The sequence below is a fragment of the Capra hircus genome, chromosome 1, assembly GCF_001704415.2.
Source record: "Capra hircus breed San Clemente chromosome 1, ASM170441v1, whole genome shotgun sequence".
NCBI lineage: Eukaryota > Metazoa > Chordata > Mammalia > Artiodactyla > Bovidae > Capra > Capra hircus.
This window is the reverse complement of record NC_030808.1, coordinates 52955138-52974643: the sequence shown is the minus strand read 5'-3', so window position 1 is coordinate 52974643 and position 19506 is coordinate 52955138. Positions and strand designations below refer to the sequence as shown.

At 40.2% G+C, this 19506-nt stretch overlaps 1 protein-coding gene across 1 annotated transcript in view; it reads right to left on the bottom strand.

Moving 5' to 3' along the window:
- HHLA2 (HERV-H LTR-associating 2) overlaps nucleotides 1-19506 on the bottom strand; it is a 147152-nt gene that overhangs the window by 9425 nt on the left and 118221 nt on the right. The window contains exons 6-8 of the mRNA XM_013962458.2: nucleotides 6573-6662; nucleotides 4462-4797; nucleotides 3208-3477 (exon numbers count right to left, since the gene is read on the bottom strand). Coding sequence (XP_013817912.1) covers nucleotides 3208-3477; nucleotides 4462-4797; nucleotides 6573-6636 — 670 coding nt within the window. The 5' untranslated portion in view covers nucleotides 6637-6662. The remainder of the gene's footprint in view (nucleotides 1-3207; nucleotides 3478-4461; nucleotides 4798-6572; nucleotides 6663-19506) is intronic.

The following is a 19506-nucleotide window of genomic DNA, read 5'->3' as shown; positions in this document are numbered from 1 at the left end:
CCTTTTAGAACTAACACCCCAAAAAGATGTCCTTTCCATTATAGGGGACTGGAATGCAAGGAACACCTGGAGTAACAGTCAAATTTGGCCTTGGAGTACAGAATGAAGTAGGGCAAAGGCTAATAGAGTTTTGCCAAGAGAACGCACTGGTCATAGCAAACACCCTCTTTCAACAACACAGGAGAAGACTCTATACATGGACATCACCAGATGGTCAACACCGAAATCAGATTGATTATATTCTTTGCAGCCAAAGATGGAGAAGCTCTATACAGTCAGCAAAAACAAGACCAGGAGCTGTGGCTCAGATCATGAACTTCTTACTGCCAAATTCAGACTGAAATTGAAGAACGTGGAGAAAACCACTAGACCATTCAGGTATGACCTAAATCAAATACCTTATGACTATACAGTGGAAGTGAGAAATAGATTTAAGGGACTAAATCAGATAGGGTGCCTGATGAACTATGGATGGAGGTTCGTGACATTGTACAGGAGATAGGAATTAAGACCATCCCCAAGAAAAAGAAATGCAAAAAAGCAAAGTGGCTGTCTGAGGAGGCCTTACAAATAGCTGTGAAAAGAAGGGAAGTGAAAAGCAAAGGAGAAAAGGAAAGATATACCCATTTGAATGCAGAGTTCCAAAGAATAGCAAGGAGAGATAAGAAAGCCTTCCTCAGTGATCAATGCAAAGAAATAGAGGAAAACAATAGAATGGGAAAGACTAGAGATATCTTTAAGAAAATTAGAGATACCAAGGGAACATTTCATGCAAAGATGGGCTCGATAAAGGACAGAAATGGTAGGGACCTAACAGAAGCAGAAGATATTAAGAAGAGGTGGCAAGAATACACAGAAGAACTGTACAAAAAAGATTTTCACGACCTGGATAATCATGATGGAATGATCACTCACCCACAGCCAGACATCCTGGAATGTGAAGTCAAGTGGGCCTTAGAAAGCATCACTATGAACAAAGCTAGTGGAGGAGATGGAATTCCAGTTGAGCTAATTCAAATCCTGAAAGATGACACTGTGAAAGTGCTGCACTCAATATGCCAGCAAATTTGGAAAATGCAGCAGTAGCCACAAGACTGGAAAAGGTCAGTTTTCATTCCAATCCCAAAGAAAGGCAATGCCAAAGAATGCTCAAACTACCACACGATTGCACTCATCTCACATGCTAGTAAAGTGATGCTCAAAATTCTCCAAGCCAGGCTTCAGCAATACGTGAACTGTGAACTTCCAGATGTTCAAACTGGTTTTAGAAAAGGCAGAGGAACCAGAGATCAAATTGCCAAAATCTGCTGGATCATTGAAAAAGCAAGAGAGTTTCAGAAAAACTCTACACTGTGGAAAATTCTGAAGGAGATGGGAATAGCAGACCACCTGACCTGCCTCTTGAGAAACCTGCATGTAGGTCAGAAAGCAATAGTTAGAACTGGACATGGAACAACAGACTGGTTCCAAATAAGAAAAGGAGTACGTCAAGACTATATATTGTCACCCTGCTTATTTAACTTATATGTAGAGTACATCAGGAGAAATGCTGGGCTGGAGGAAGCATAAGCTGGAATCAAGATTGCCGGGAGAAATATCAATAACCTCAGATATGCAGATGATACCACCCTTATGGCAGAAAGTGAAGAAGAACTAAAGAGCCTCTTGATGAAAGTGAAAGAAGAGAGAAAAAAAGTTGGCTTAAAGCTCAACATTCAGAAAATGAAGATCATGGTCCCATCACTTCATGGGAAATAGATGGGGAAACAGTGGAAACAGTGGAAACAGTGTTTAAACTTTATTTTTCTGGGCTCCAAAATCACTGCAGATGGTGATTGCAGCCATGAAATTAAAAGACGCTTATTCCTTGGAAGGCAAGTTATGACTAACCTAGATAGCATATTAAAAAGCAGAGACATTACTTTGTCAACAAAAGTCCGTCTAGTCAAGGCTATGGTTTTTCCAGTGGTCATGTATGGATGTGAAAGTTGGACTATGAAGAAAGGTGAGTACCGAAGAACTGATGCTTTTGAACTGTGGTGTTGGAGAAGACTCTTGAAGAGTCCTTTGGACAGCAAGGAGATCCAACCAGTCCATCCTAAAGGAGATCAGTCCTGGGTGTTCATTGGAAGGACTGATGTTGAAGCTGAAACTCCAATACTTTGGTCACCTGATGTGAAGAGCTGACTCATTTGAAAGGACCCTGATGCTGGGAAAGATTAAGGGCAAGAGGAGAAGGGGACGACAGAGGATGAGATGGCTCAGTGGCATCACTGACTCGATGGACGTGAGTCTGAGTGAACCCCGGGAGATGGTTATGGACAGGGAGGCCTGGCGTGCTGTGATTCATAGGGTCGCAAAGAGTCGGACACGACTGAGAGACTGAACTGAACTGATGGTGTATAATCTATAAATATATCTAATTACTATATTTTATACCTGAAATAATATTGTAAGTCCGCTGTACTTCAATATATTTGAAAGTTAAAAAAATTCAGGGGAAGGCCAAAAAAAGATAGCTAACCTCTACACTCCATATATAAGGGAGATTTACAGAAAAAAATTTGCTTTACTTCTAGTGAACTATAAAACAAATAATTTTCCTCAGTAATAGATAAATGGTGTTAAATTAATTTTTCTTCTCTTTAAACTCTTCTTAAACAGTATGCTATAGATAGATTGGTCAGAGTTTGGGTTTGTTCAAATATAGAGAAGAAGGTGTAGAATTGTTGATAAAGATTAATGGGCTAATGCTACTTAAGGAGACTAAACAGAAGCAATGCTAATTTTTGTTGGTTGAAAAACTGGCAAGAATCAGTTTGTGACCTGCTAGTAGATAAGCATCCTTTCCTTCTCCTCTGATCTTTTAAAGTGCAATGCAGGTAGAAAATTCTGCGTAGAACCATAGAGAAATACACTAATACACACAAATATATTTGCTACTTTTCATTTCACACGTGTTTTCCTTTAATTCATAAACACCTTGCAAGGTAAGGATTACTTCCATTTTACCAACAAGGAACCAATACTCAGAAATAAAAATGATTGCTTGAGGCAAAAGAGCCATTAATATTAGGCCTGGGACTCTGGTCTGGACTTCTGACTGCTGCAAATGCATTTCCATCCTTTTTGTATTCCTTTCTTTATCTGTAAATCAATCCCCATTCCCTCCCATCCTCCGGCAGCATGTTCACACAGAAAGCCTACCTTTCATTGTCCATCTCCCTGTCCATGTTTGCTTCAGCAGCGGATTTTCAATTGCACATTGATAAGATGAATTTGATCCTGTGATATTTACTCTGCTGTTTATATGAAAAGTACCCAAAGATCCAACTTCTTTCCCATTGTTTTCAGAGATAAATGTATTATTATCCACTTTCCATGTGATAATTGGATAAGGAAAAACACTTAACACACTGCATATTAAGAAGCTGTTGGTGGTGTTCTTTTCATACTTCATCACAGGTGTGACAAAAGCTATGAGGGAAAAAGAGGGGCATGTGAGGAACTCTCATTAGTTTCTTTTTAGGCCACCTGTGCAGAACACTTATTATTTTAATACCTATGAACTGAAAAGCCAAGCTTTGTGAGTAAAACTTGGCAGTTTTTGAAAGGAAAAACAACAAAAACTCTGTAGAATCTTAGGATATAGTCTGGTGATCGACAAGGAAAAAAAAAGTATGCATGGCTGCACAGCAGCTAGCAAGCTCAACTCTCTAGAAAGAATTCTAGAAAAAAAAATGGCCTCTGTGAGCAGTTAAAATGTGAGTGTCAGAAGTTGATAGACTGAAGCTCATGCAACACTCTGTACTCCTCAGGTACTGACTCAGAGGCTTTTTGGTTCTTCCTTTACCCATAATTCTTAGATTTCTGAGTCAAGGTTTGAAGCAGCTAAATGGAACAGAGGGAGAAAGAACAAAGCCTATTAGAAAACGCCCCTCCCCCCAACAAATAAATGATTCGATAAGCAAAGTGAATAAAGATAGGGGAAAGCATAGAATATTAAAAATAACAATTTAGAAAATAGGAAATGTAATTTAAATCAATAATTCAATATTTTTAAGCTATCATATTGGCAGAATTTCTTAAAATTGGTAATATTAGGTGCTGATATAAGACTTAAGAGGAAACGGATACTCTTACGCTGCTGCTATATGTGCCATATTATAATTTTACTCCTGACCCTTTTGTTTCAGACCATTTCCTAGTATTAAACATAAGGATGTTCATCACAACATTTTTTTGTAATGTAAAACACTATGAATACCTGAATACCTATTAATGGAATAATGGGTGTATCAATTTTGTACTCTAAAATACTATGCATTAAAAATAATGACGTAGTTTGTATACGTTGTCTTAGAAGGAAGTCCACAGCTTATTAAATTAACAAGAAGGCATTCCAGGCAACATAGGATGGTACCACTGTCATGTTTTGTTAGAGCTTACGTGTACACTCACCTCCCACTTTTAGTACTACTTTCTTTGTGATTTTTCCAAGTGATGTTCCCACATAGCATACGTAAATTCCTTCATCCTGAAGGGTTAATCTTCTGAAAGACAGGGAGGCATTCCCATTGTGAATCTCACCACGGAAGAGGGATATCCTGTTTACATATCTGGGATCTTGGTTTTCCAACTGGTCGCTGTCTTTGTAGTATGAGTAAACATTGGTATCTTGATTCTTCCAGTGAATTACAACATTGGGTCCACTCTCAAATGAGCAAGGGAGAATTACATCTTCACCTAGTCTTCCAGTGACGATTTGCTCATTCATACTAACATGACTGAAGGAAGCTGAAAAGGATCCATATAAAAACAAGAGCAGTTATGAAGTGAATTAGTGATGGGTGCTTATCAAGGGTTATATCAGGGCTACCTAGAACTATCCTAGGTCAGCAGCCTGATCATTAACATCTATCATCTATCTATCTATCAAGAACCTTTGCTAGTCTAATTCTCAGAAACAAGCCATGAAGCTCTGTATTTGAGCTGTATTTGAGTGCCTGCAATTTTAACTGAGTTATCTTTTGGATTCAAGGTAACAATTAGAATTGACAACAGTGTAAAGCATAGAAACCTTGCTTGATGCTTGATCAACAGTCTCATTTCTCCTCTGATCTTGGCCTACACAGTTGCTGGAAATTATATTACATAAATTAAAGATTCCTGTTGATTTTTATCCCTGAACATATACCTTTAATACTTACTATACAATAACAAATTATTAAATAGTTTATTCAGCTTCTGGAGCCAGCAGACTCTTACAGAATAGAAAAATCTTAACTTGGTTGGGTTAGGAAATATTTGGGACATGTAAAGACAATGCTGCATTCAGGGATCTGTTGGGAATATATAGACATTAGTTTCAAGAAATGGCACACAGAGGAGGAGTCCAAAAGGGGACATGAAGTGACTCATTTGTTTTGGCTTTAGGACAACTCACAGGGTATCCTATGAGTCAGTTAAAATACAGTTAAGAAATATTATTCTAGATATAAATGTAGAAGTCCAATCCTTCTAATACATATAAGTTTATATATGTGTTTGAAGTAAAGCTAAAGTGTTAGTCACTCACTCATGTCTGACTCTGACATGTCTGTGACTGTAGCCTGCCAGGATCCTCTGTCCATGGAATTCTCCAGGCAAGAATACTGGATGGGTAACCATTCCCTTCTCCAGAGGATCTTCCTAACCCAGGGATCGAACCCGGGTCTCCTGCACTGCAGGCAGATTCTTTACCAGGGAAGCCCATATATAGTCAACTTCAGAAGGTGATCTTAAAAAGCAAATGGACTCATCACAATCAGGTTTTTGCAAAGAAAATATACTTATTATCTCATAATCACTGCAGGTAGTATCCAGTTTTCCCTGAACAAAAAGAAAAGTAGATCATGTGCCCTATCTATGAATTTTGTGATATTTTCACTGGAAAGGACATTATTTTACTTATAATGAAGTAAACTCCATTGACCTTGGCCAAAGCCACCTGAGATGGGAGAACTGGGTGTTCATGTGGCCAGGTCACAAAGGCTTTTTCCTTGGCCCTCTGAGGCTCTTTCCATTCTGCCATGTCTCTCTTTGCCTCAGAGAAACAGTCTATCCAAAGGCTAGAGGAATGTGGCATTAAGCTGAGCGATGTGGAAAGGTGGGAAAGAAAAGGAGTGGTTTTGTTGACTTCCCTAATTGTTCTACTAAACATCTCTAATATTTTATTGGGTAATTAAAAATGCCTGTCATAGGACCTAGCAAAGCTGTAGCACCTTTTGTTGTGTCAAGTACCAAGCTAACACTTAAAAACCAATCAACCAACCAATCAAATTTGCCTTTATAGTGATTTTATATCTGGTAGCAGATAACAGATTAGAAAGAGCCTTAATCAGAGTAGACAGAAGAAAACATTTTAAATTTTCATGCAGACTTTCATCTGCTTCCTGTTTATTATTAATTAATCTTTTAGAAAAGTTGACAATGCTATGGCTACAGAAGAAACAGCCCCCTTGTATTGTGGCTCATGTTCTTATCTAATGATACAAACAACTAACACTTGGATATCCTATAAAGGCTCTTACCTTGAGATCCACATAGAGATGGTATAAGAGTGAAGAAGAAAGACAGCACTGCCTGTGCCTTCATGTCTTGTGGAGATCATATTACTGATTCTATCAAAGAGAAGCAAAATACGCAAGTTACAGATTTTAAGTGCAGACAGGAATTGGAAAAGAGAGAATTAATGTCTCTGCCTATAGGAGAATCATTAAATTAACTCTGGTGCATTCACACAAGTGATTCTTCTACAACCATTAAATCTTTAAAATTAAATACTGTAAAAGACAGTTCAATGGTATGGAAAGAAGCTCTTAATGTTATAGGAGAAAAATCAGATTACAAGGCAACTTTTAAGTAGCACAATCCCCTTTTGAAAGTGCACACATTTCTGCACGTAGGAGGCCAACAGGACATATCACTAAATGTATAGCAGGATGTTAATTCTGAAGAAGAGATTTCACATCTAAGGCAGTACCTGCTATATAACAGATTCTGACAAATGGCTGATGAATGAATAAAGATTTGGTGTACATTAAATGGTGGTTCTTTGGATATCTGAAGAATAAAAACTGTATGATCATCTCAATAAATGCAGAAACAGCTTTTGACAAAATTCAGAATCCATTTATGATAAAAACTCTCCAGAAACTGGGCATTAAGGGAATATACCACAACATAATAAAGTACATAGATGGCAAACTCACAGTTAGCATCATACTCAACGGTGAAAAGCTGGAAGCCTTTCCTTTGAGATCATGATGCCCACTCTGGCCACTTTTATTCAAGATAGTATTGGAAATTCTAGTCACATCAATCAGACAAGACAAAGAAATAGAATTGAGACCAGAAAGGAAGAAGTAAAACTGTCACTATTTGCTGATGACTTGATATATACATAGAAATCCTAAAGAAGCAACCGGAAAACTACTAGAGCTTGTTACAAAATTAATATTCAGAAGTCTGTTGCATTTCTATACACAAATAATGAACTATCAGAAATTAAGGAAACAATCCAATTTACCATTGCATCAAAAAGAATAAAATATTTAGGAACAAACCTACCCAAGGAGGTAAAACACCTGTACATGGCAAACTATAAGACACTAGTGAAAGGAACCGAAGCTGACGCAAACAGATGGAAAGATATACAATGTTCATGGGTGGGAAGAACACTGTTAAAATGACCAAATGCAACCCAGAGTCACTGCAATCTCTGTCAAAATGCTGAGGGCATTTTCTCAGAACTAGAACACCTAATTTTAAAATGTGTATGGAAATGTAGAAGACCGTGAGTAGCCAGGATAATCTTGAGAAAGAAGAAAAGGGCTAGAGATATCATGCTCTCTGACTCCAGACCATACAGCCATCAAAGTAGTATGATACTGGCGCTAAATCAGACACGTAGGTCAGTGGGACAGATAGAGAGCCCAGAAACAAAACTACACACATATGGTCAATTAAACTATGACAGAGGAAGGAAGAATACACAGTGGAGAAAAGACACACCCTTTAATAAGTGGTGTTGGGAAAATGAGACAGCTACATGTAAAAGAATGAAATCAGAACATTCTCTAATGTCATACATAAAAATAAACTCAAAATGGATTAAAGACTTAAATATAAGACCAAGAATCATAAAACTGACCAAAGAAAACATAGGTAGAACACTCTGACATAAATCATAGCAATAATTTTTAGATGTCTCCTAAAGCAAAGGAAATAAATGCAAAAATGAACATATGGGACCTAATTAAACTTAGAAACTTTTCCATAGCAAAGGAAACTATTGACAAAATGAAAAAACCTATCAAATGGGAGAAAACATTTGCAAGTGATATGACCAATAAGTGTTGATGGGACACTTCTGTACAGGACATTCTCAGGACTTATGCTTTCTCTATACTCACTCCCTTGGTAAGCCTGTTACCCACCAGATCCAGCTGCTCACTGTTTGAAAATCAATACCTGAGAGACAAGTGTTGGTAGAAAAGAAATCTGCTTTTAATTAGAAAGCCATCAATTTGGGAAGAAGGCAGACTCGTATCCCCCCAAAACCAACTCCGAAGATTCTGCTTGGCCCTGAAAATTTTTAAAGGGAAAATGGAAAGTAACAATCTCAGTTAATTATTGAGGTGGGGCCAGAGTCATCACCATCCCCCACTGTGTGCACTGTGATCTTTATTTAGATGCTATCTTCCACACACACTTTGTTTATAAGATTACTGAAGGGGAAGCTAGGAAATAGATCTGGTCATCTGTTACTTATTCTTCATTTCTAGTCCTTTGATCTCCAGAAAGAAATACCAGGTTAGGCAAGGTGACAAGACCAAGGGGTTTCCTGCTGAGTGTGGTTTCCTGCAAAGAGCTGCTTACAAGTCCTTCTGTCTCATGGCTCTGAATGACAATTGTACACCAAGGATTCTTGGATTTATCTACTGAGTCAAGGTCATATATTCAATTGCCCATTTGACCTGTTCATTTAGATGCCTTATAGGCATCACAGAACAAACATGAGCCTTTGGTTTATGCCTCATTCCCTTTACAGCTGTTCTCTGGTCCACCCTGAACAAAACAACAAAAATTACCCCATTTCTCCTTCAGTTTTTATCTCAATATCCTCCATGCTGGTTAGTCTAGAAACTTAGAAATCAACTTGGATTCTTCCCTTCCCTCATGGTCCCATATCTAATCTACTAATCAGTCTTTTGTTAATGAAATAAAACTCCATTATTTGTGCACTTCTCTCCAACTCTACCATCACCTTCTACCCCAAGGCTATTATCATCTCTTACCTGGATATCAAAAACAGTTATCTGGATGGTTACCACTCTTCTATCCCTGCCTTCTTATAATCTACTGTCAATGCAGCATTCAAGGTCCTATCTTAAAAATATAAATAAGTTTACAATAGCCTTCTAATTAAATCACTTCAGTGACTTCCCATCACACTCAGATCAAATTCTTAACCCTAGCCTATCGAGCCTTGGACGGATTCTCTGGCTCCTGGTCCTGCCTGCCTCTCCAGCCTCTCATATAACAGCCCACAAAATCCATTCCAAAAGACTTGTGAGCACAAATGCTCCAATTCAAGGGTCAGCATGAGCTGAAAATTAGGCCCTTGAAAACTGGTTAATTCATGTCTTTTGGATAAAATGACAAATTGCCATAACTCATTTATCATCTAAGATGAAGTACTATGAATAAAAAAACATACTCAACCTCTTCTACACAAATGCTTGATTTAGCGCTTTTGAAATAAATTCAGCATTCAGCTAAGTGAGGCAGTTAATGAGTATTTGGCCCTATTTTTATGCCTGTTTTATTTTTAGACATTTATTTTCTTCCCCCAAAGCAGTTGAAATCTTCCACCTTGGATTAAACTGAAGCTACCCAAGTTGCAATCAGCACCCTTACAAAAGGGCTCAAATGTTAGAAGCGCCTTGTTCTGATACATTGTGGCTGATTTCCAGATGTGGGGGAAGAAGGCAAAGAAGCAGACTCCGTAATGAAACATGGCAAAAAGAAATCCAGATGCTGAGACTAATCAAGACAGAAGAAAAAGCTGAAGCCTTTCTACAAGCATAAAATAAAGAGAACAGAATGGCTACCTCTGTGCTCATCTTAATAGCTACAGACCACACTGACTGAGGGTTTTCCTGGTGGCTCAGATGGTATAGAATCTGCCTGCAATATGGGAGACCTAGGTTCAATCCCTGGGTTGGGAAGCTCCCCTGGAGAAGGGCATGGCAACCCACTCCAGTATTCTGAATCCCATGGACAGAGGAGTCTGGCAGGCTAAGTCCATGGGGTTACAAAGAGTCAGACATGATTGAGCAACTAAGCACAGCACAGCACACTGACTGAGGCCTTCAGCACTAACTGTGACAGCAACAGACTCTACTTGTGTTCAGGTCAGGTTCTCCAGCCCGCACATCAGTAACATTAAAGACTGGTCTTGGCTCATAACTGCTGGCCTAGATATGACCAGACGCACACAGAAGGTCAGTTGTCTTGTTCAATAAACAAGAACGTTTCACATCATTTGCATCATGCTATTCACATTATGAATTCCTCCAGGAAAAACGGATTCCAGGGAGCTCCACTCTCCTCTGCATTGTTTTAAATTCAGTGCCTCTCACAATGCTCAGGGCACTGTGCCAATTTGGGAAAGAAGTCATAATAAAGGGAAACTCTCTGTAGCATCGTAGGGATTTCTCCTTAGCATCCACTTAGATTTTAATAGGATTGACTTTGTTTAGATAGAAAAAAAGAACAAAAGAACAATTTTAGGATTACCCACTCTTTACTCAAAAGAAATCTCCCTTGCTGTTTTATAGTGAAAATCCTCCACTTGAGGATTTACATATTGGGTTGAAATTTTGAATCTCGACATGTACTGTCTTTGCTTCAAGCTCCTTTTTTGAGTACAGGGTGCAGGTAGGTGTAGGGAGTAGCTCTTGGTTTGTTTGGAAACCAGGTTAAAAGTGTGTTCAACACATCTGGGAGGGAGGTGAAGAGGTGCAGCTGCAGAGCAGCAAGAGAGAAGGCAAAGGCGAAGCAAAACAAGAAAGGAAGAAAAGCAGGCGTTAGGTGGTGGTTGCCCTACTGGCCTCAGCTTTAGAACAGAACACAAGGCCACCCGCTCACTCATAAGGGACACTCTCCAGGCCTCCTCTGCAGAACCACAGCACCTCAGAACAGTCCATCAGAGGAAGAGAGCAAAAGGGATTCATCGATAGATTTTCTCCATAGGCAAATTTTCCCCATGGGGCTTTAACCCCCATGCTCTTCCTGGTCCCCTTGGGCTGCCACTCAGGAAGCCAGACCTCATGCCTCCCAGGATCATACCTTGAATATGGAAATACGGGGCAAAGGAGACCACCATCTCTGGGAGTCTCCTTAGGTCATGTCTGCACCCTGTAATGGTGGCAGCTCTCACTGTGGCGGCATCAGTGGGGCACGTGCTGAAGCTGGCCTCCCCAGGGGAGGCTGCTGATGTTTTGGAGGCAGTGGCATTGGGGACGGGGCTCTCTTTGTCCAACCAGTTGAAGGCTCAGGAAGTAAGCAAGGCCGAGAAAATCTAGGGAGGCTCATAAATCAGGCCCAATAAAAGTAGCTATATCAAAAATGCCACATATTTAATATCTGATATTTTGTATGTTAGCACAGCTTCCCTGATGGCTTCATGGTAAAGAACCTGTCTGCCAATGCAGGAGACAGAAGTATAATGGGTCGGGAAGATTCCCGGGAGAGGAAAGTAACAATCCACTCCGGTATTCTTGCCTGGGAAATCCCACGGACAGAGCAGCAGGGCGGCTGCAGCCCACGGGGTCACAAAGAATCAGACACAACTTAGCGACTAAACAACAGCAGCAACAAGACCATTTGGCATTTGCTCAGATCCCCTGGGATCACTTTTAACCATTCAGTTTCCAGGCACACGTTGCTCAGTCGGTGCTACCTGTTCACATCACTGCAGCCTTTTCAGAGGCTCGCCCTGAGATAGTGGAAGCTGTGGTCTGGGAGTCACACTCCTTCCCTACTCTGTGCCCTAGTGGCGGCCTCAGTTCAGTTCAGTCGCTCAGCCGTGTGTGGTCCAGAGCCCCACTGTGGGAACATGGCTGAGACTCCAGCTAAAGCTCTATCCTTGCTTAGCAACTTCTGTCCCATCCTGCTTCCCACACTTCCTCACAGGTTTCTTTTGAAAACACCACCTCATTACTTGTCCACACACCCCCATCTCCAAAGGGTTTGCTCTCCCAGAAGCGGAGCCCTAGACAAAGCACGCGTAAGGGAAACACACTACATCAAAGGGGCCAGGGTACTCACTAACCTTCAAGGGCCATTTTCCAGTTCAGAATTCTGTCATGGAATGTTTCTTCTTGCCAAAAGTGCAGATTATAAATCCCCCTAGATTGTGCTCTATACAAGAAAGAATGCAGCTGGATTGAGTGGAGTCTTTTGTTTTTAGCAAGAAGGCTGCAAACCCAAGACAACAGGCAAAAAAAAAAAAAAAAAAAAGCAGGGTTAACAAGGCAGATAACAGCTGTTTTGTCAGTCACAGAAAGATAGTAAGCAATTGAACAAGACTCCCTTAAGTAAAGTGAGTTTTGAACATGCGCAGACATAAGTCCAAGGACTTCTTGGAAATAGTCACCTCTCCCTCTTTAACAGACCCTGAATAGATGTCCATGACACATCAAAGGCCTCGGGGAGCCAGTTGGCTGTGCCAGTCCACTTCTTCTCCCTTCAGTTCAGAAGGTATGTTGTCATCACTAAACAATCTGACTAAATATTATGTTAATTGACTACATGGGAGGACAAGGCATACTTGGTGTTTCTCCAACAACTAAGGTAAATAAGATGAATGCTTCGGAGAGCTAAATAAAGCACAAAAAAGGAGGCACGAAAATTCAGCTGTTTGGATTAGGTGTGGGAGAGTCAACAGAGGAAAAGACTGAAAACAAACTGTAAAGCTCTAGAAGGAGTTGGATTCTTTTTAACAATTTGAATACAAAGTTTTCCAGTCACTTTCAAGAAACAAAAACTGGAAATATCAGATGGTGAGTTATTGATTAGTTTGTGTAAAAAATATAGAAGATCAAACAGTGGCCCCATACTCAGAGCAAGGCCCTGGTGCCCTCCACTCAAAAAATCTAGAAAATGAATGGACAGCAGTGTATTTTAACTTAAAAAAAAATTAAATATGTAATATGGGTATCTCATTTCTTTTTAACTATACTAACTGCTGGGGTTGATTATGTCCGATGTAAGGATTTCAACTAAATAATGAAAGCTCTAAAATGATACTGTGACTTCTGACCTCAGACAATGTGAGATGACATTTTTATATCAGAGGGGCGGTGACAGCACCTGGAGGTCAAAGAGTCTGGGCTAATCAGTAGAAGGCTTCCTTCCTAATGTTGGTTTAGGTTGATCACCTGAGTCTGATATCAGAATCCCATGACGGTCATGGTTATCATATTTAAATATCCTACTGTGTGGGAAAATGATATATTCAATATTCCTTAGAATGAAATTAACTATTCTAACTCAGTCCCTGTGTCACTCTGTCAAATACAGAAGGAAAGAACTCCTCTTTGTATCTACCTGTCAGGGTGTTAGGGCTGAGTGACCTGTAATGAATATAGAGTGACCTGTAATGAGTATCAGAATCCAGGATTTAGTGTGAAGAAGAGGCAAAACCCAGTCAGGACAAGACTCTTAGCTGCCATGTTACTAACACCGTTGCCCCAGAACCATACCCTGGCTCCTCCCTCCAGTAAACCCACAGAAAACCACACCTAACCGCACTCTCTGGCTGTGTTCACAGTGCAGGAATAAGACTAACTTGTGTCAGCTGAGTCAGCTTTGAAAGTGGGATGAAGGGCCCCGTGTGTCTCGTTACCATCTCACTGTAACAGTAAGAATGTCTGTGTGCACCAAGATGGTTCAACCTGCTTCCCAACCGGATGCTAAAGGACCGTACAAGGGTTGAGAAGAGGCGGCATCCCAATTCCAGGAAGAACCCCGCCTATGCCCAGAAATCCAGTGCATACGCCTCCCTCTCATTTAGTCCTGCCCTTAAAATCTTAATTGTCCCCCAGGCAAGAAGTTATTTGTGAACAAAGTTTCTGCTTCTGCATTCTCTGGCCACTGAATAAAGCTTGTGCTGCTTTAATCTCAGATTTGATTTTGTTTTTTGACTGTGTGAACCTGAATGGGAAAATAACTCTTCTGAATGAGGGAGGGGCCTTGGCTGGGCTAGGGTCCAAGCAGGGGTCCATATGACCTAATTTGGCAAGACTTATTGTTTGTTAAGGGATGATTTACAATGCACTGCCTTCTGGCAGATACTTGTGCCCCTATATACCTGAATTGGTGGCTTTCAGTCCTTAGAATTTAAAGCTGTAGCTCACCTGACTAGCTGGTGCAGAAGGAAAGAAAAGACTGCTGGCCCAGTTCTGTGTGCACAGCTCAATGGGTCATTTCGAAAGTACAGTGGTTATCAGTTTGGCTTTGTATCCGTAAGCTCTCTGTACAGCTCAGAGTCAATCCTGCCAAACAACTTTTGTTTGTAAAGCTCTATTGCTTCAGCCCTATCTTTTCCTCACAAACCATTTCTAAATTAAAGTTAGAAACATTAAAATTCTGAGGAGCAAGAGAAAGTGAAATATCTCAAATTTATCCCTACCTTCTAGGTAGCAGGACTAGATCTTTCTTTGTAAGGAAACCCAGTCATCCAGCAAGCCTACCATCTTTTTTGCCATTAAAATACACAATTTGAACATCTCTCCTACATATCACAGGACCTTAAGTCAGACAGTCCCTAATCTCAAAAAGCTTAGTTTGGAACCAAAAAATAAATGGATTATATAAACAAATAAATCCAAATACATAGATACAGGCAGCACTAAGGAATCCCCTGCCCAGGTGCTATGGAAGGACAGAAGGAAAATACTGGAGCTTAAGAGGGAGCAGGGGTTTAAGAAAAGCTTCTTGAAGCATCAGTTTTGAAAGACAAGGAGAAACTGACTTGTAAGGAAGAGTAAAGGGAAGTGGAAGAGGGATGATATTCTAGGCAGACAATAGAACAAAGATGCAGCTGCAAGAGAACATAGAAACCAAACAGGCCACATGGAAGAGAAAATGCTGGAAAGGCGTGCAAGGGCTCAATCATGACCATTCTTGTAATCCACATTAAGGAAATGGAAAGTTAATGATGAAGTCAAATTTGTGTTTTAGAAGATAAAGAAGCCAGCTTGTAAACATCAAATAAGTAGATATGACAGAAAACAATTTAAAAGCAAACAGTGTGAAATGGATAAAGTGAAAAGGACACTGTGACAGTTACTAGTACCATTTCTCTTTCTTGCTAACTGAACCCCTTCTCTGCCCAGCCCTGTGCAGGATACGACCACTTCTAGTGAAAAGGAGAACTGAAAAAGGGTTCAGAAAAGATAAATAAAATGACCATCACAACTCAGCATGGGTTAGGAGTCCTTTATATTTGGAAAAGGAGAAACTAGGGGTGACCACTCTGAAGAGCTGGGCCTATGTCAGGGGTGGAAGCCAGTCAGAACTTTCCAACTTTCTTGCAAACTGAGAGTCCAACAGTGAACCATGCTTACCTCACTCTTGAATACTGGACTCCAAATATATGTTTGTATGTCCACCTTTTCCTCCTCCTAGCTCTGAGACTAAAAGACGATGACAAAAGGGTTCTTTGTATCCAAAATTAACTACTAAAATCAAACTGAAAAAAAACAAATATTGATACTTTTTTGGACAATGGAACATAAACAAAAGTCTGTTGGGAGAATTTCCATGGAATCCTTGTAACAGGGATAGATGCAAGAGCAGAACTTCATAGAAAACCCCCCGCCCTCTTTTCTTTATTTTCTGAACATTGATTTGATGCCTGGAGCTGCAGCAGCCACCTTATAGATGTGAGGAAACACATAGGAGGACTAAAAAATCAACAAAATAAGAATAATAGAGCAGGAGGATGGAAAGAATCTAATAGTATTTTTAAGTCCTTATACTTGGCAACCCACTCCAGTGTTCTTGCCTGGAGAATCCCAGGGACAGGGGAGCCTGGTGGGCTGCCGTCTATGGGGTCGCACAGAGTCGGACATGACTGAAGCGACTTAGCAGCACTTGCTTGTTATGGATTTTCTATCTTTAGAGTTCCTGTTAATTAAGTTTAAGTTGCTGTTAGTTAGGTCTTCAAATGTCTCTGAACATTCCAAAGTGACACAAAATAAAAATAACTTTTTTTTACCTGATGAAGAGCTGCTGACACAGGAAGCAGGCTCCACTTTTGTCTACATAAAGAAAACAGTCTGTTCTCCCTACATCAAAATACCAAAAGAACTTGTATCAAGTCTTAACAAAGTATAGTTAGAAATATGCATTTTCTTGCTAATGGTAACAAAACCACTTTTAATCTTGAAGCTAAAACAAACATTAGTTATGAGCCATTGGAACTTTGTAGTAAGTTTAATGTGCCTTCAGTTTTTTTTTTTTTTATATAGGAATAGATTTCTATTAGCAGAACCACATTAACCTTAAAACTCCTGTTTCTTTTTAGTGTCAACATTAAAAGGAAAATACTGATTCTCAGCTGAAGCTTTATCTTGCAAATAATGGAAGTTTTCTGTTATACAACCAGAAAGAGTTTGCCTGGCTAATTTCACTCTCTAGGGTTCCTGTTTCTCCTTATTTCTTTCAAACAAAAGGAGTAGATACTTATTTTCAAGAAACCTTTAAAAATAAGTTTATAAAACAGTAAAGTAACTTCACAGTGTATGATACAAGGACATGAATATTTATAAAAAGAATACATTGGACACATCATGACATAATTATATGTACTTCTATGTCATAAGTTTATTGTTAAATTTGTAGAGTTAAGAGTAATGAGGGGACAATATAGAAGCTTTAAGTTGGTCTTTAGACTTTTTAAATGCAGAGTACATTCATTTGACTCATCTGGGCACACGAGTATACTGGTCCCTTACAGACCAAGCTGACGAGGTAATGTGATGACTGAGACAGATCTGCATATTAAATGATGCCTGTGGCAATTCCTAGTAAGAGAATTGCAATAAAAGCTCCTAGATTTTGAAGAAAGGCTTTGCTTCCTTTAGCAAGGGATTTTTCTTTCAGAAATTGTGTCTAGGAGGATCAGATAACACAGATTTTCTGAAGAAGATACTTGAGTTTTAGACTCTACAGATCAGAGATCCAATATCTACCACAATGTAAAAACAAAGCTAAGTACACCTTCCAGCATTCCATCAAGCTCTGAAAGACGAAATAAATTGTACAAGCAAATTGTTTACATGCCCACAGAGCCTACCACACTGCTGTTTCATCCTCAACCAGAGCTTATGGCCTCAAAGGGGGTTCCCTTAACAAGCTGTTGAGTACTAAGGATGGTTGGCTTCCTGGGTGGCCCTAGCAATAAAGAACCTGCCTGCCAATGCTGGAGACATAAGAGACATGGGTTCGCGCGATCCCTGAGTTGGGAAGATCCCCTGGAGCAGAGCATGGCAACCCACTCCAGTATTCTTGCCTAGCGAATCCCATGGACAGAGGAGCCTGGTGGGCTATAGTCCAGAGGGTTGCAAAGAATCAATTACAACTGAAGTGGCCAAGTATGCGCACACACACGCCAAGGATGGTTTTGCAGGAGAAGAGCTGTTGTCCCCTGTGAGTAGGCTCTATAGGTTTAGAGCCCCTGACAGGTAAGCCTGAAGGGCAAGGGAGTAGGGGACAATGTCGCTAGGACATTGAATAGTGCCTAATGTAGCTTTGGCTGAACGAAGAGGAGGCTTTAGGCCAGGCTCTGTACCACGTTTTGGACTTGTTTGTTAAGGCGATGGAAGAAGGCTGATTGGAAGACTGAGGAAATGATGAGAATACAGAACATTAGGAACGGATCCAGAGCATGAGGCTGATCAGGAGTCTACTGAGCAAGCGTGAAAAAAAGAGGCCAACCTAACCTGATTCCATCATTACTTATTCATGTAACTGAGAGCCTCTTCTGTGGTGAACCCTTTCTGGTGAGCATTCGCATGGAACCTGAATAAGGCAGCTGTGGCTGTTCCTTTCCTGCATCAAAGCAAACCAGGCTATGCTACAGCTGACTGCCACTGCAGACTGCCACTGAGGACTTCCGTAACACCCCATATGCCATTTTTTTATCCCACCTAAATTGGCTGTGACGGGAGTTCCTTGATCAGAAACAAAGGCCAGGGACTAATTCAAATGTAACTCCTCCTTTTATGTTCCCTATCAGTGAAGTTGTTAACCTTTTAACACGGTGGAGTGGTCTCTAAGAACCTAGCTCAGCAATCTCACAGGGCGTCTTCTTCCACCTTGGAAGTTACTTGACAGAGCTACTTGGCAGAGTACTTGTTAGGCTCTGAACCGTGTGCTAAATAAGGCACTGTCTCCTCATAGTGACAAGATATAGGTCTAAGAACCACAGAGTGTCTAAAAACGATAGCTGATTAACCCACTCTCCCATTTGTAACTCACTGTCCCTTTAATGTCCATCCATCCTTTCTTTTAATACTTAAGGGAAGATTTTTACCATGGGACGCAGTTTGGTTCTTCTGAATTGGAAGCTAAAACTGGTCATTTGAGCTCTTCATGCCAAGGAAAAAATAGCAGAAAAGTGGGATACTGTCTTGGCTGGGCTGACTGACCATGACTAATAAGATGATTTGCAATTACTGCTGTACAACTGGGAGGAATATGATAGGAACTTAGTGGATCCCTTTCTTTTTTGATATGCTGTGGGTGAGGTTAATGGGGGACTATCTATAGGTAAGAGCACCAAGAACTGAAACAGCTCAAGAATCAAGGTTCGGGCTACCCTGCTGGGGAAATAGAGGGATGGGCTCAAGGTAAGATCACAGAATGAGTAATAGCAAAAAGAAGGCATGGGTATCAGCTCTGGTTTAGGGATAAGCAGCAGAAAGAATGACCATAGTCTGTGCTGTGACTTAGACTAAAACGTCTTCTCTTCTAACCATACTTTATGCGGTGTGTGCTGCTGGTAGTAAAGCATTTCTTCTGGACCATAGAATGAAACAGAATTTGAAGGGGAATATCATCTAAAGCAGAGCTACTCAAAGTAGGGGGGTCTGCAGGCTGGTGCCAGTCAGTGAGCTGTTTATTACTGGTTCATAACACCAAAAGTATAGGAATACAGAATAAGTATTTAAAATTACTCTGTCAAATTGGTATCAAAATCTTTATGCCTATTGTATGTAATAATAAAAAATCAGGGCTTACATTTTATGTTCTTTTGAATTTCATTTTTCTAGAAATTCATTTTTATTACATCTTCCCAATGAATTTGTCCATGACAGATTAGAAACAAAACTTTACTGTTCCTTTAACTACAGAGCTGAGAAGCACTGATTTTAATGAGCGCTGGCT